The sequence below is a fragment of the Plodia interpunctella genome, chromosome 21 (assembly GCF_027563975.2).
Source record: "Plodia interpunctella isolate USDA-ARS_2022_Savannah chromosome 21, ilPloInte3.2, whole genome shotgun sequence".
Taxonomy (NCBI): Eukaryota; Metazoa; Arthropoda; class Insecta; order Lepidoptera; family Pyralidae; genus Plodia; species Plodia interpunctella.
Window position 1 is genome coordinate 6,668,275 of NC_071314.1, and position 18,592 is coordinate 6,686,866.

The 18,592-nt window shown below is 35.3% G+C and overlaps 1 protein-coding gene across 1 annotated transcript in view; it reads right to left on the minus strand.

Annotated features, from left to right (window-relative positions):
- slgA (sluggish A) overlaps nt 1–18,592 on the minus strand; it is a 29,819-nt gene extending 11,227 nt beyond the window's left edge. Inside the window, exons 1-5 of the mRNA XM_053761358.2 lie at nt 18,314–18,592; nt 11,022–11,143; nt 10,016–10,102; nt 527–708; nt 88–152 (exon numbers count right to left, since the gene is read on the minus strand). Coding sequence (XP_053617333.1) covers nt 88–152; nt 527–708; nt 10,016–10,102; nt 11,022–11,143; nt 18,314–18,517 — 660 coding nt within the window. The 5' untranslated portion in view covers nt 18,518–18,592. The remainder of the gene's footprint in view (nt 1–87; nt 153–526; nt 709–10,015; nt 10,103–11,021; nt 11,144–18,313) is intronic.

Sequence of the window (18,592 nt, forward strand, 5' to 3'; positions counted from 1 at the left end):
TAAAACAAGACCTTTGGCATTATAGGAAATTCTCCCTTGGAGATTGATCCCTTGGAGCAATTATTGTTATATGTATATAGTACTCACCAAAAGTTGTGGCCTGCCCAGGGCAGTAAGTTTGACGGCCATAAGTCCCGTGCTCTTGGTTATACCTGGAAAAAAGACAAACAAATCTCAGATTTATCTTTTATTAGGAAATGCGGCAGACGTAGCTTCATAAGATGCAAGATCATTAATTTCTATGAATTAGCTAAAGAGAGTCTCACTACCGCTGCATTCATATAGTAATAGATTCCAGTGCAATATAATAATTTGAACTATAATATAAGTAAGGATTTTCTCTTATCGTGGTCAGAATATACCAGGGAGGAATGAATATGAAGAGGTTCTTCTCGAAGAGATTCAGATTAACGTTGCTAAAATAATCTCACGAGTACCAGCGGACAGCATAAAAATAAAGAAGATACGCACCCGCCACGAAATCCTACGAGTACCAGGACAGTATAAGCACAAAGAAGTTACACACCCGCCACAGCGTCGATACTCCTCAGGAACGCTTCCATATTTTTCTCACAGGAAGCCTCGTTTAGGTAGAAGTATGTCCTGGCGCTGGTGACCTTGTACCGGCGGTCGGCGAACTTTTGCTCGACGTGGTACTGCTTCAGTTGGCCCTCCTCGTTTCTATCCCCGCATGAGGAAGTGGAGGCGCTGAGGATGCAGAATTAACACTTTCAGTAGATACAATACGTACGTCATCCCACACCCTTGTTAGATCTATATACCTTAGGCTTAAACCCAGAAGTGTTACTAAATCTAGATTTAGCCGATTATACCTAGGTGCAGCCGCTCTTCGATGGCTATAACTAGGCTTTTTTTATACTACCAAACAGGCAAACAGGCATTGGGCCCACCAGGCAACACCAGGGTTACACGCGCGTTACCTACTTTCTGGTCTAGGATTTTTTGCCACAGTACCATGTAATTACACTGTCACTCTCATCCTTCAAACCGAAAGACAACAATGCAATCACTGCTGCTTGGGGGCACAACTTGGTGTTTCGTATTTGTCTTTAGCTAAGTTTGACATTTACTTTCTTCCAATACGTCTGTATCTCTTCTATATACAAAACGATCAATCGTTCGCCGAAGTAATAAAAAGCATTGCTCTCTCTCTCTCATCTGAGCGTATCTTCGGCTTCTTCCTCAGCTACTAAGCATCGGAACTGAGGATCTGCTTTCCTACATTTCATACTCCACTTCGCACGGTCGTTTTCTTTCTAATGAAAGGCATTCCTATAGTTTCGTTTTGTTTTGACAATAAGGATCGATAAGTTACAACATAATAACAAATATCGATTAAGTCAATAGTGGGTGTGTCGATACATTTGCTATTCGAGTCGATGGGAAAGCGATTGTTTGATGTCATATCGTTTGGGAAACATCAAAGTAAACATGATTATCGTTCATTACTAGGTACTAACGACACCGAACATTTTGGTAGATAATGTTTACTATCCAATAAAATAAGCTGTAAAGTCTGGGGTAAAGTATTAGGCCTTGTTCGGACGAGCGGTTTTGGCGGGAGATAAAAAAGCGTTGCCGCCCAAATTTTTCAATAGACGTCTTCCTCGAGAAAATACTGCGGTGAAGTCAATTTCGACGTCAATAAGTGAAGTGTATCACCTAAGATGAATAAAAAAAAGTAACCTTAAAATTTTAATGGCAAGGAAACGTATATAAAGACCTATCCATGTGGCTATGCCTATGAGTTGATTCAAAAAGTGAAAATGTGTATTATAGTGCCAAATAGCAAAGTCATTGACCAGTTGAGTCATATTTATTAATGGGTGTAAATTCTGATACATTTGGCAAACTACATATAGTTTGAATAGCGTCATGCATTATTGATAGTAATTATAATTTTGACCTACACAGCGAAGAGAACAATATTTTTTAATCTATTTTAAATTAATTATCGTTAATTTATCTATTTTAAATTGATTATCGTTAATTCATTAAGATTATAATTAGAATCTAATTAAATATTAATTACATACCATTTAATACTTTTGATAAGAAGGTATATTTAGTAGACGATCTAAATGGGAAGGAAAACGGTAGGACATTTTGAAAAAACCTGTCTGGTTCACAGCAATTCGCTAAAAATGAGACTTATGAAGTAAGTAAGCATTTGGCCACTGAAGCACAACCCTAATAAAATCAATTCTAGGCCTCAAGATTATTCGCGAACCTAATTAACATGTTCCGAATCTAGTTTTAATAACTGACAAAAATAAAACCACTTTCACTGCTCTAATATTAGAGGAGCGGCCGCGGGCTCAGCCATTTACAATTTTGCAATATGAACTCAATTCTTACAGAAATAGAAATCAATTTGAATGGCACACTAAAGTCAAGTACCGTCTTCTTTCGTCTATTTATTAATGCAATATGAACCAAATTATTGCAGACACAGAAATCAATTCCGAATGGTGCCTTAGCGATATTGTCTTCGCATCTTCCGTCTCCGAATCGTCTAACGTTAGTTGACGTTTTTAGGTCACATCTGAAATCATATGTTTGGCAGCGTACGGTACTTTCGTTGAAAAAAATTAGTCATATATCTTTTGCGCTTTATACTGATTATTTAAATAACACGATACCCCTCGTTCCCATGGGCGTAATTTCGTCGCGCGTCAAAAATGCTTTCGAATAAGTCTAACTATCTATGTATTCGTATTTCCGCAAAGCATTATTAATGAGATAATTTTTATCGCTGAGGAGACTTGATCTGCGTGAATTGGAAATTGTCCGTCCATAGCGTAAAATCATATCCACAATCCATAGACGACTACGACGGTTGCTCATTTCGGAGGCCAAGATTCACCGTGGGATCCGTGAGCCAGAGGAGTGATAATGAAGAAATTTGTATTGAATTTAGAACACATCACGTTACGTTGGTAATTTAAATATCGAATGTCACTTATGTCGAAAGTAAATAAAAAAGCGTCAACATCTCGAGTTTTTTTTTACGCCAGTGCGAACGAGGTGTACCTAAATATTTTTTATTTATCAGATATTCACAAATCTACAGAAGTGAATAGCCGAAAATTTGTTAGGAAAATATATAAGATGTGAATATTGATACATACCGATTGAGTCGATTACAATCAAAGGCCGATCAGTATATGTACACCTTTGATTCTCATACTGACTTTTACGCCTTTGATTCTCATAGTCTTTATTAATAGAAGTAAGTGTATCTTCGTTTCAGTAGGTATTTTAATTTCGGTTACGGATATTGGAATCTGATTCGGATACGGAAATGTAATTATTTCGAATTATTTGTCACTTTTGGTTATGTATATTGAATTTTTGATGAATTTCATAAGCTAAATACATTTTTTTTTCATTTATAGATCATCATTTCGTAGGTATACCAGTACAATTAAACTGTACATAATGTTACTATGTCCTACTTTCTACTATTTAGTAGATTTTGAGTGTTATCTTGCCAGAATGTAACTTAATGTAAAAAGTAAAATTTACAATTTGTAATGTAGAAAAGTAAAATTTACTTTTACATAAATAATTTACTTTTACATTACTTTGTCACAAAAGTTACATTTTGGCAACGTCTAAATAAGTCGTATAATTCATTATGCAATACGTGTCTCATAAATTATTATCGGTATACAAGTTGCGGATAATTTCGGATAGAAGCGGAGTCTAAATGCCGTAATAAGATCCGATGATTTGTTTACGGTGTAAAATTGTAAAAATGTAAAATTTGATCATCTTCTTATTTAAGGGTTAAAAGTCCTCTTGTTGTCGATAAAGAGATTTCCCGTACCGGGAATCGAACCCGAGCCACCTGGTTGAAAGCCAAGTACCTAACCTTATTCGTATATCTTTTTAAATCGCATATCCGATAGTTTCGGTAAGTTTACGAAGCTCCTTAACATCCCTGATAGGTAAGTACAAAGATACACGTTTCAGTGAACAGTTGCCAATGAAATTGTAGTAAGCATCTACTAGAGCAATTCAATCATAATACAATCAAGTTTTATTTTCGTCAGACAATCGGCCCAATAAAAATAGTTCACCGCTACGACCATGGCCCCGCATTACAACTTGCCAAAATTGTACTATTTATTGCAGGCAGTTTCGTTATACAGAACTAGGTTTGGCCCACAACTTCGTCATTATCATCAATTAATTTAAGAACTTTGTTCTTGTCGGTGGAGCATTTTCCATCTAATTCAATTATAGAGACAAGAAGGGGAAAGATGTTTGGCCACCTTATACGACACGACAACTTTGTGAAATATCTGATTGAAGAAAAACTCGAAGCAAGAAGAGGAAAAGGAAAGCTACAATTTCGTATGTGAGTAAAAAACCGTTTCACGTGGGAATTTCAGGAAATCCCTACTTAGTGCACACTGGAACCTAAACACCAAATTTCAGTAGTTTCGGCTGTGCGTTGTCAGTCAGTCAGTGACTCACTCAGTAACGCAAGAGTTTTATATACCTATTTGTTATGTTTGTGCGCCTATTTATTTATCCAAATTAGAAACAAAAATATGTAATATACTAATGTATTACAGAAAATAAATTAATATTTAGTTACAGTTTATTTTATTTTTAAGATATTCAGATTCATTGAACATTGTTGATATCACATTGCACTATAATTCGAAGTAATTATAATAGTTAAAAAAATAAATATATAAATAAATATATTAGGACAAATCACACAGATTGAGCTAGCCTCAAAGTAAATTGGAGACTTGTGTTATGGGATACAAACTCAACGATACTATATTATATAACAAATAAATAAATAGATAAACATCCAAAACCCGGGCCAATCAGAAAAAGATCATTTTCCATCATGACGTGACCGGGGACGAACCCGGGACCTGTCGGTTCAGTGGCAAGCACTTTACCACTGCGCCACCGAGGTCGTCAAATTATTTGTACGTATACTGATATATTATGTATGTACGCGAAATACATTACTTGTATTGTAAAATTTATTTTTCCAATCTTGAATGACAATGGAAACCGATTTATGTTTATGGAATTATATACTTTGGAATTTCATTTGAATTTGGATTTGGAATTGATTGGAATTATATGAACTTATTCTGCATATATTTTGTGGAGAAATAAATTATTGAGTACTAGTTAGGTAAATTGTTTTAAATTCAAACGTTTTTGACAAATAATATAAACATAAACATACAATTTTAATAGGTACATTTTCAGGCGTATCTATCTATTTCAACTCAATCATGTGTAATATCCTAACTAGGTCTGTATCAAAATAGTGTCAAATTGGAAATGCCGGTACGGTGGCGGTACGGAACCCTACATATGCGAGTCCGACTCGCACTTATATTTACCAATTATATATTATTTTCTAATATAATAAATATATACGTGTAATACTAAATAAAACAATAATATTAAGAAAAATATTGCAAATATTAATTCACCTGGGACTTGAACCTTCTCCCTCCATTTCACATTCACACAACTCGCTCCTAGACCACAGAGATTTCAATTAGTATGGGTGGAATAATCTATATGTTCAAACGTAATAAATACATTACGGTACGGAACCCTGAGTGCGAGACGACAATATACCAGAGACAATTTTAAATTTTAATTTTCAGTCCTACATGACAGACAGCCTTTTAGACAAAAGATGATGACGTTTTAAAATTATTTAACTGCAGAAAATAACAGAAAAAAAAAAACAAATTACATAATGTGTAATGTGCATAGTTTTCAATCTATAAATTATAAATGCGAAAGTGAGTTCTTTTGTGTATTTATTTGTTACTTCTTCACGCTTCATCTACTCAAGCGATTATCTTGAAATATTGCGCATGTATGTACTTCGAAGTACGGAGCAAGACCTTTAGACGTAGGATACCTTTCTGCTCGGAAAATAAACCGTTCCAAAAATGAAACGAACGGGATATAGCTAGCCAAATAAAAACTGTAATATAGCGATCGCCTTCTCATTACCATTGATTGTTTACTCATGGCTTTATTACGTATTGAATGGCGTGACGTATACCATGTACTTTTTTAGGGCAAGTTCATAATGCGCGGTGTGGATCCGCCCTTGAATAGACTCCATGTCCTCCCGTGTGGATGTCGTACTGAGGGACAGCTATAACAGCTGACAGTCAACAATAGAGGATGGTTGCCACGATTGGAACTAGGTACAATAAAAAACAAATGTTCCACTTGCTTCCGGTCAACGGAAACATCGTGAGAAAACATGCACACTGGTGTACTATTTCATTTACTAGTGTGTATGCGATTATTTGTGTGTCACAAGATGGCGATTGCGATTGGGAGCAATAATGTGTACAGAAACAATATTTTTGTGTAGGCGATTCTGTTCAAAAATTTACATGTTTTTATAAAACGTTTTACGCATTTCCCAATAAAAGAAAGTGTGAAATGAGAAGTTACATCAAGATTAAGAGATAATAACAATACAATAATACACATTGTGTACAAAACACACGCTGTGGACCGCCGCTTCTGAGGATTTCCCAATAAAAGAAAGTGTGAAAAGAGAAGTTACATCAAGATTAAGAGATAATTGAGATAAAGATTTTACGCCTATTATCCGTAGCGCAAACTCCTCTATCGTGCACCAGCCCTAAGAAACACATGACGCGCGCTCCATTCAAAAGGGAGGCCAGCTGAAGCCACACACAATCGACATTGGTCTCAAGTCCAATGTTATATTGACTACCAATTTCCGATACGAATAAAAATTTGCAAAAAAAATAGACATCCAGTAAGGAAAAGTCATTAAATTCAGATTATTAGCTTTTAACGCGTTGTAAGGTTTAGATTTTAGGTGCCAGATTTTATTAAATCGCCTAAAGGCACAACCGCTGCTAGACGGCATAAATCTTTATTGTTCTGAAGTATACGTACTCGTATAAGGGTCGTTCTTACGAGCGTTATCGTCCGTCATCGTTCATACTTCAATTTTCTTTTGTATTATCGTTTATAAAATCACATATTAATAAAATTAACATTACCCCATTATAGGTTAATTATTTTATAAAGTCTGAAAATTTTTTAAAGTCTAAATTCGAACGTCTTTATAAAAATTTGAAAAATGTAATGAATCGTAAGAACGTCGTATAAATAAAGTATGTACTTGCTCATGAATGCCCAAAAAGGCTGCCTGTATTAACACCATTTAGAGCAAAAAAAAATAAACAAAACTTTACAAGAAATGAGTCCACACATATACATATATGAGTAAGTCGTCGCGTCGTCGTATTTTTCACGATTTTGTATAGGATTATAGTTAATTAAACTATTATTAAATAAAAAACGTTAAAAATACTAATAAGAAAAAACTAAAACAATAGCTAAAACAAATATATATTTCTTTAATTGTAGAAAACAATTTCAATCTACTGCGAATACGTTTTTATAGGGTTCCGTACCTCCCAAGGAAAATTTTCTATGTACCAACAACACTACTGATAAATTCGTTTAAATATAAGCTGATCTCGTGGATAAGGGAAAACTACCTAACTAAACCGTACTTAGGTACATCGGACTACCACAAATTAAAAAATAAAATAAAAAATATATTTAAAAAACAGGGGTGGAAACTAAAAACTCTGACCTTGTCATATTTTTCCCGGCCTTTTCATATTCTCCATCCTGTCGGACACCAGGATTCGGATTTAAGTCAAAAATATTTCAGATTTTATCTGCAATAAGTTGTCAACAGTCATTAAAATTATAAATACTTTTCTTTAATTTTATTGAGGCCGGTTGATATAACGTTCCAAAGAATTAAATCTCGGACCACACAATCCCGGGCGATCAAAAAAATTTGATTAAAAAAACGCCGCCATATTGGATATGAAACTAATTTTTATTTTGAATAAATTCAGTCCACTTCTATTCTAAAAAACAATTCAATTCATTTATTAACTTAACTACTCAATTGATTTCCTTATTCTTGGCTGTATTCTTCCTGATTCTACTATCACGACAAATTATCGTATCTCAACAGCAGTTGCCGATAAGAGTCACCATTGAAAAACATAGGTTACGTCAATTCCGCTAAAGTTAATCCATTTTGGATTGCAGAATGGACAACCGATGGTTCGGATATAAACCTCCCGTCTCTGTCACTCATTACCGTTTTTCCTCGTTCAGACACAGTTTTTTTTTTTGTAATTTTTAAAGATCTCTAAATATCTAGAAGAATTTCAGTCAGACTAGAATGTGGACTATGGTTTTAAACAATTTAATAAAAATAAGTTATAATTTTGACCGGTTTCCACCCCTGCATGTAAAATAAATATTCAAATAAAACCCGGGATTCTGGTTCGCGATCAACTCTTCCGACTCTCACCTTGTCTTACTGCTACTGAAAAAGCAAATTGTCGTGTGAAAATCTATTTGAGAGTTCTTCAAAAAGGGCGCGAAGTAAAATATTTGACGTATGTCATATGCAGGCAAAAACAAAAAGGACGTTAGCTACTTTTGGCAACCCGTTAAGTATAGCTTGGCAATATACTCGGCACGCAATCGGAAACTTTAAAAAAATCAAATATCTAATGAAGTACAGTTTAAAAATAAAACCTTACGAGCAGCAGGTAGGTGAACTTTCAAATCTATTCTATAAACTATGTTCAGAAATATACGTCGATTTACAATTAATATTGTTACAAATACAACGTGATTTTTTGGCTGCTTAATGCTTATCTGTAGTATTTTTTTTTACTAGCTACTTAGTAATGTATTTCGCAAAGTATCTTGCATGTGTCGATTTACTCAAAAAGAATTGTAAAAAACATATAGAGCGAATGCACTAGGGAAAATATTTGACGTGAAACATATTCTTTCCTTTTCAATACTCATGTAAATGTGCTATTTCACTCGAGTCAATGATAATGAGTGAGAAAGAGCGATATGTTGCAAACGTTCCCTAGTGTGTTCGTGGCTTCAATGTATTATTACATGAAAAAGTGTTACGAATTTCCTGCTTTTAACAAAATCTAGCTATATATTTTTTTGTGCGTAGCCATCATAAAAATTAAGATGGAAAATTTCTGGACATGGTATGTATGTATGTTAAATACAATACACATACATTATGACATAACAAAATTCTCTGGCAAATAATTTATTTCATTATATGAATACACGATCGGCTACGAAATGAATGCTAAATAAGTATGGAAAATGTTTCACAAAACGTATTGTAGAGCACTTTTCTTCGCAGTCACGATTACCGAAGCGCGACGTCACAAGACATCATTGTATCCGTTTATGAATATCTATTGTTTTTAGAAGGCTACTTCAGAAGACTTGACATGAACATTATTGTCCACGTTTATTGTCAATTTGAAATCACCATAGAATTTAGAATACAGAAAGACAATAGAATTGTCCTGTCCAAAGGGTATACTCTAAGGTATACTCCAATTTTTCAAAGGTTTTAAGCAAATTCACAATCGAAAATTTCGATCGATCCATGCGTTCGATAGAACATTCTCGATTGTCATTTTCTGTGAAAGCAGAAACTTGTATTAAACCTTTAGACAGTTGGAGAAAATTCATGAAATGATCTGCGATTGCGTGTCCATCGGGCCCTGGTGCTACAGCTCTGAAACTGTCAATGTGGTGCCTCTCCCCAAACCATGTCATACTTACATCTACCACCTGTATACTGAAGGACTCGGTACGATGTCAATCGACTCGTGTATGATCAGTGACAAAGAACAAGAGAAGCGAATAACATTATTATGGATGGGCAGTATTTTTGCAGTTCGTTATGATTTAAATTATTAATAAAGTGAACAGGAATACGTGGGATAAACCAGGGGAGATTTCTGACCAACTAGCTAGAAATAATGGGAAAATAATTTGCTTAAACCAATCTGTGGTCAAGACCAATTAAACGTACATGTAATTAGAATATTATATAGGTGTATAAAGTTACCTGACTTCTCTCTTCTCAGCTTCTTCTTGAGAGAGGTCCTCTTCAACAGAGTAATCCAGGATCGACTTCACGCCGAATGATCGCAACCTGCAACCAATACGAGCTTAGTTCTCAGTGTCTCCGATGTATTCCGTCAATTTTCTCGAGGAAAACGAATCTTTTCCAATATCAATAATTCATAAAATTGACATTATCACAGTACAGATTATTTTTTTTAAAGTCAGATTCAGTAAAACTACATTTTGTCTTTGTTAAAATTTGAAATATTGTATAGTTGCGGCCACGCTGTCATTATATACAATGACAGCGCGGCAACGGTCGAAACACTCTAAGAAGCACTCTGAAAAGCATTGAGAAGACCATTAATTATATCAGCATAACATTGATATTTTTTTCATATTTTTTTAAATAGTTCTGTGACTTTTCGGACAATTGTGTGTCTTGGTATGTCTCCGCAAACAATGGAAATGTGCTCTTTTGTACCAAGGGCCATATGCCCACGCGCCCATAGAAAAGAAAATAGTCGAGCTATGAAATCGCTGACTTTTTGTGGTTAATGGAAAGACTACAATATGTATTATATATCTGTCCACAACTTCGTGTATCACGTTGCACAACCCTGCACATTGATAAATTATGCCGCGAATATTGTAACAAGGGTTAGAATCAGTGGCGTACCTAGCTACCTGAGGGCTAGATGGGTCGAACTCTTATTTGAACTTGTTAAACATTTTCCAATCTAATTCGGTATTTAAATAAAATCCTGTTTATTATTTCATTAAAATAAGTTACATTTTGTATTTGGTTAATTTCAATTTGTATCATATTATAGAGTCGACTGTATTACGACGCATTTGTATTACGACAAATCTGGAGTAAGTACATCATCGAACTAGTAAGTCGACTTATATGAAACAAGCGATTTTAAACGGTTTTAGCTGGTGTTAATTTTTTTGCCCCAACGCCTTTGCATACCTAGCTACGCCACTGGATAGAATTGCTTTACCTCTCGATAGTAGGTCTGATCGTGTTCTGGTCCTCGCCGGCGACGAACTGGCCGTAGAAGGTGGCCTTCATGATCGCCTCGAACAGCTTCTGCCCGACTACTTGACGGAGCCTCTTCATCAACTGTGGAGCAGACGAAACGTTTTTAGTTCGAGAAAGACCTTGCAGAAACTGATCACGTCTTCATCCCTTGCGGGTTAGACAGAGCCATAGTTGCGAAACCCAAATGACACGTTTAGCCGTGCGGCGGGTTAGTATGGTGCTTGATTGCGGATTAGAGATTAAAATATAGTGATGGCTTGACGCCTATAACCGAAGACCCCTTAAAACCCTTTCCCTTGATTGACTTTTACAATCTGCGCGGGAAGTGAAGTCAATGACACATTATATATTTTTCTAACGCTTCCAGACCAGCATGGAAGATTTACAGAGAAATTACCTATAATATAAAATCTGTCAAAATCAAACGTTTATTCAGACATTGTAAAGATCCTAGACTAACCAAACGTGGACTATATCTGTGCATAGGAGATATCAAACAACAAATAATTATGGGCGGTATTCATGGTACCAATAGAGGCCAAAAAACAAGATTTTTGTCTGTCTTTCTGTATGTATGTTAGTCGCGCATCACGCAAATACTACTGAAAGGAATTAGATGTGTTTTGTTTTAGTTGGTTTTATCGCGATACGCTACTCAGAGATATTAACAACAATATGTCATGCGCGGGACGCACGTAATAAACGCGGGGGAAGCCGCGGGTAATAGCAACTACACACTAGGTATATTTAGACACTCAAACTGCTTACTAAACACGCGCAACCGTGCACCTTTCATTATCCAATTCTCATTCTAATTATCAAAACACAAAAGAAGCAAATTGTACTAATTAATGGCACTCGTGATCATGTAGGAACGTAAAAAAATTTCTATTCACTACAAAGTCTTCAATATATTACTATGTTTAGGAGTACTATTATTAAAATCAATCATCGAAAGTCGTCAAGACTCATGTTGTTCGATTTCGAATGATTTAAATAACAGAAAATAACTCTGTTGCTTCTTTATGCTATTCTCATTGGTTTTAGGTAACGCTTTATTTACGACCTTGATTTGTCATGAGCCAATGAAAATTTTCGAAAAGATATTTGAAACAGAAGATCATTAAACACGATTTTAGGGTTTCGTCGTATTATTGAATCATATTGCTGTCAGTCTGTTTAAATTATTACTAGCTAGTATAGTATCAACAGTCTCTTCCTCTCATTTTCACTTTAAAAATCACGTATTGTATCAATTAATATCATAATCACGACCGTTTAGAACCCAGGATCGGCGCCCAATGAGGGAACTCCTTGACGGATTGGTACGATCGCGCACAGGAACTAGGTCGAGATCTAGTTCTATGATCACGCGCTAAACGCAATAAAAGACCCAGGACGAAAATAAATGCAGAGAATATCATACAAATAATGGCAGAGAATTACATAAGTCAACTTATTATTAAGAGTTGTGTAAGCTTGTGATGGTAAAACTTAATTCTCATACGATTTAAAAATAAGACCCCGACTGGCGTGGCAACCGGCTGTTAGTGACGTGTGGTTACATAACAGACTGCAGCAATATTTTGTCGAACTCCAATGCCAAAGTAAGGTAATGAACAGGAAAAAATACTAAATGTCTTCAGTTATATATGCGAGACATTATTTTATTGATACTTCAACACTACTTGGAAATAGAGGAAAAAAAGAGTGACAAATTAAAACTATGTTTGTTTTAATTTTTGCATAAAAGTTACCCTGCATTTCAGCTGCGTAGGCATTCAATACCTGCACATGAACAGCCACTATGCGACGGTAATAGAGGCGAATTTCAAATGTATTCGAATAGAGTGATGTATTGTCGTACAATGAAATGTTTTATTAACCGATTCTGCCTCTCAAGGTCGACTAGAAAATTACCTAGGAGCTAGCGGACACTGCCGAAATGGCAGCCCACAATAACCTCTATGCGAAAAAATGTCTTCAAGTTAAATTGTACCACCATGTGGGGTGACAGTAGGGTGATATCTTTTAAGAATCCCTATAGAACTCTTATAGCTTCGCTATGTCCGTCTGTCGGTCCGTCCGCGGTCAATAAGCTCAAAAACTATTAGTACTAGAATGATGTCATTTGGTATGGAATTTCGTTAGAGTCAAGTCGTTTCGTGGCAAAAGCATACCTATGTCTGAGTTCGGCGACAATGTGATGTGCGAGCGAGGTCTACAAATCAACTTGGGGAAAAAATAGATTTTATGTATGAATGTTTGTAACGCGATAACTTTCGAACCGTTAGTCTGATTTTGATGACAATTAAAATGTATGAAGGATTGTCGACAGAATTTTTAAGTTCATGGGGCATCAAAATCGGTTAAGAGATTTTTTATATGTTCACAATTTTGTAAAAAAAAAATTAGATCAAATGCTTTTCTGTATAGAAGTACTTAAGTCATGCAAAACGGGCGTGAAAATATATTCATACATACAAAATATATCTATAAAGAAAGCTAGTTTCATACAAACTTTCTTTATTATACCAACATTAATAGGACAAGAAAACAATTCCATCCAATCGAACTATTCTTATCGTCTGATCCCTGTTGATAAGGACAATAAAACTAAATTTATGGTCACCCATCTGTCGGCTAATCGATTTTCCCACGATTATTACAATATCAATGTGTTGTCAATAATCGTGCACAAAGTCATATGTTGAGAGGTACCTACAAATCTATTTAACATTTTTTTCTCTTCAAAACGGGAAACGAAATAAACCCTGCCCCTTTACTTGACATCTGTAGGTACACCAGGTCCTTTTCTATGTATGGTCTGTGATACTAAAACCATGTAACCCATAAAACTCTTCAGACTTGATGACAGACGTCTTATTATCACAGTAATCAATCAAATTTAAACTCTGAAATGGTCGTGATAAGGGTTAATTTAGACTGTGTGTGGGACCGATACCTAAGGGTAGTTAGCATTCTTTGGACGTGCGAAACCAGTTTCCCCATCAGGTGTACGGGTTCACTGACACTTGGTTGCACGTGATTTTTGACGGAGTGGCGAATTTATTGGCAAGTTTCAAATTTTCATGCAGATATTTATACGGGACTAAAGAAAACAGAAACTAAAGAAGTTCATGTTATTTAAATACCTATATTTCATTCGATCGATGTAAAAAAAAACTATCAACTAAAAAGAAAAGATTTTTGTGGCAATACCTCAACACAGCCAAAGTCAAACATCACATCAAAGAAAAAACAAATTTAGCTCCATATATCGATTTTCGATAATCCAATGCAAATCTACCCATTTTAGGAATGAGGAATTTTAAAAAGCTAAGCATAATAAAGGAAAGAAAATGCCACGTGAATGCCCTGACACACCCCTTTTAAAAATGTCAACAATATAGACAAAGAGGTAAACTGACAATACGTATGTGCGTACATCACGTATCAACTATAAGCCAACACGGCTTGCCAAAATATTCTTTGTTTTCACTTAAAAATAGCGGCATTGCTAATGGCATTGCTTGCCAATTAGATAAATATCTGGCAGAAATGTGCTGAGTTATGTATCTTAAATAATTCTAATAACAGAATTTCAGATATATCGGCGTTTATTTAAATTTCTAATTTCTGTTGAAGTTTAAATTAGGTTTATTAGAAAGTCAGATTTTAAACTATTAAAAAAATATTTATATTGCATGAATACATCTTGATAAATCTTTGATTCCCCATCATTAAAAAAATTGTGTAGGTAGGTACATAAAATAATATTTCTGTGTCCTCGTCGACGGTGGACATAATATTAGTTTTTTTTTTAATATTATGGGAAATAATACCTTATTTGTATCAAGCTATAAGTTTTAATCCGATGCAGAAAGTACATTCAAACAATTAATCATGATCTTAAAAGTCTTGGTGTCCAGAATGGAATGATAGTTGAAATCTGGAAAAATCCCACCACAAAAATCTGCCGTGGTCGTGACCTTGACAAAAGTATAAGTATGTAGGCGTAAATGTAAAATTAAACATTCTTCACAAATCCACAATGTGCTAACACCGCCTTCAACCGGCGTGAACTAGTTTTGTTGAAAAACGTCGCTAATTTGGCAGACACATCCGAGACACGCACGAGATTTAGGTAGGTAGGTACGGTCAAGAGCACATCGACATAACGCAATTCTTTGCAAATTTTCGTCTACAAAGTATTTTATAAGTGTTTTTTTTTTTCAATTTACTAGTTTTCTATTTACTTTAAGGAATTTAAAAAGCAATTTACCTGAAAAATAACAATAAACTGTGGAGTTTCTAGATTAAAATGGAAAAAAAGGCCGGTTGTGGAATCATATAGTCATGATGATACTAACCCCAGGTATGTATGTTGCAGTGAGGTAGAAAAACCCTTATATAGTTGTCTCTAGGGATATAATTATACATATACGGTTATACCGGAACAAACATAATTATAAGAAAGTTATTTATTATTATCTTACGAGGCATATAATTATAAAACGGATCAAGTTCAGTGATATGATTATATTACTGGATTAAGTTTATTGCAAAGTATTTAATGCATTGTCCATGTCATGTCTTTGCGTACCCGTCCCATTACTGATTGCTTCTCGTAACGTAACACCGACCTTCACATTTGGTCTTTCTCATTACACTAGACGCGGTAGGTAGCCGCAATGGTCATGTTATATGCCTTAAATAATTTGAAATTATATAAACCAATTTCTGTTTAAATGAAATTTCTTTCGATTTTTTTTTTCAAGAATGTTCGTACCCAAATATCATTAGTAGCTTTTTAAGGAATTACCACATACTTAAGTAATTTAAAATTTGACGTGAAAAAATACTAGTGACGGTCTAATTTCTGAATAAATTTTAATTTTGAGATTTAATTTTGACACCGGCGTTAGCAACAACGAACACATAGAAAAGAAAGATTACATCTTAATATTAACTTTGTTATTTAGAGCAGTACTTAGTACCACTATAGTTAGTTGGAACATTAAATAGATATTTGATACAAATTATTAAACGGATTACATTCAACCACATTCAACGCACAACAATGAACACTAAGCTTGTATCGTGGTTCCGATGGAGACGAACACAGAAACTAGCACAACACACCTAGAATTGCATACGAATATAGGTATGTTATCACACAAATATTTGCTGTGCTATGAATCGAACTCAGGACCTCCAGAGGGAGCAAACATACACTGACATAGTAGCCAGCAGTGCACTTAACGCTTTTGATTTTGGCATCGATTCGCAAAGAAGAAAGACTCGACAAAATGAAAAGGAATTTTTCTTCCATCCAGTACGGATGAATATTATTTTAAACCTAAACAAACTAGCGCAAATTAAAATACTTGATACTTGCAAATGTGTTGCTAGGTTAATAAGCTATAGGTATACAATGTATCTTCACGTGATGTTGACAGCTTGTAAATCTCAGTGACCCTGTAATAATGAGATTTATATGCATGTGACACGATGTCTATACAACAAAAATCATTCAAAACCATAGATCAATAAAATAGAAAAACAAATGTTAAAAACTATAACTACCTACAAAGTGGAGACCATTGAAATGATTGAGAATTTCCAAAATTCAAAGCACCGAATTATGTGAACCGACTTGCTATTCTACTTAGGCATTAGTCCAGATTCTGATATTTCATTTCTACAGCCTCAATATTACGGGACAAGTTGACACAGCCATGTTGTGAGGATGGAGGAAGATCGCGCAGAAGAGAGCTTATCTGGGACGACCACAAGTCAGACTCAGTTTAGGACTTGTGGGTCCCAGATACCGCTGGAGATGGATTTGCGAGCTGTGAGTTGGTGACGAATGGAGGGAGCTGGCGAGGGACCAGAGACGGTGACGCAGGAGGCCAAGACTTATTTTGGGTCACTAAACCCGAATAATAAATAAAGTAAATTATGTAAACGTTAACCATGATTCAATTTAAGTGCCTATATTGTAGGTAGACATTGTAATAGGTAAGTATTTAAGAAACTAAACTCGTATATGTTGGAGAAAAAGTAGATGTACAATCAATCAAGCATTTTTTCAAGTTGTTACCAGGTGCCTAAATTGTAATATGTAATAGGTATTTTGAAATTAAACGGATAGGTAGTATGTGTTAGCGAAAAAGTAGATATAGGTACAATCAAGCATTTTTTCAACTTGTTACGTATTCTAAAATACCACTAGATTTTGAAAAATTGACTGAGATATTGATGATAAATTATTATCCGTTGAAAATAATAGTTTTCAACAACATAATGCAAAAAGCATAAAAGAGATGATTGCACACATCGGACACAAAGGTCACCAGAATCGCAGACATAAAAGTCTGGTTTTGTTGTCATGTAGAAAGATGTAGACTAGATTTACCTACAAAATTCTGAGACAGGTAAAACTATTTAAATAATCGATGTGATGTTTGTTAATTGTGTGACAAATACCGATATTTGATAATCACTTACAATGAAAAATGAAACGACAATTATGTAAATCACTACCAAGACAAGTACCTATAGGAGAATCTCATCTAAAAAAAGAAAAATTCAGACAAGGATTTAGTAGCTGATGGATGGCGTAGCGTTTTCAGTTTTGCCATCGACAAGTAAAGAAGAAAAGGAGAGATCATTTAAACACTAGAAACACGCTGTGATCATGAGAATTGCAGAAACGTAAATGCTTGAAACAGGTTACTGTCACGCAACATCTTATACCGAAACCACGTGAGTAAGTATATTTTATTCATGTGCCGAAAATTTATTCTACTGATCTATTCAACCATGTCAAGTCACCGGCCGGCACGAACATCCGTCTACCCAACGTCTGGGCCCCCAGACCTCACGCATGCGTACTCAAACTCGATCAAAAATCCATTCCCATTCATAGCTACATTCAATTGCAAGATTTGCAGGTACTTCACTTCAAACTCCTGCTCTGCCATGATATCCTAGTACCTTCCACAATAGGAAATATTGATTGCCATCTAACGTGATCTGATTATGGTTTATTACAGCTCAACTCGAGAAAGCAGTTAAAACTACCGTTTTATTGTTTCAAACTACAACATTGTACATTAAATCGCGATTTATGTGATGTGGCGTTCAACATCAATCGCTCAACTAAACCTCAAGGAATTCGAAAATTCTGTTCGCTGTGTAAACATACTCCTATTACGTAACGTATCAGCTGATCGATAGACTCACCATAGCATTGTTCTCCACGATCCAATTCACCGAGCAAATCTGGTAGACCACATATGCCCGGACCAGTTCGCTGGTCTTTTTGCTCTTGAACGCATCTTTGGGGCTATTAAAATTGAGGTCGAGTTCGTCTCTAATTTTCGGCAAGCTGGACAGGACGCGGACGTTGCTGGGCGATGTAATGGCCAATCTTCTGAGCAGAGCCATTGTCGGAGCTCCGCGCACTTTTCACAAACACGACACACACCTGTCGCCGCCGACCGACAACTGACAACTAGTTTG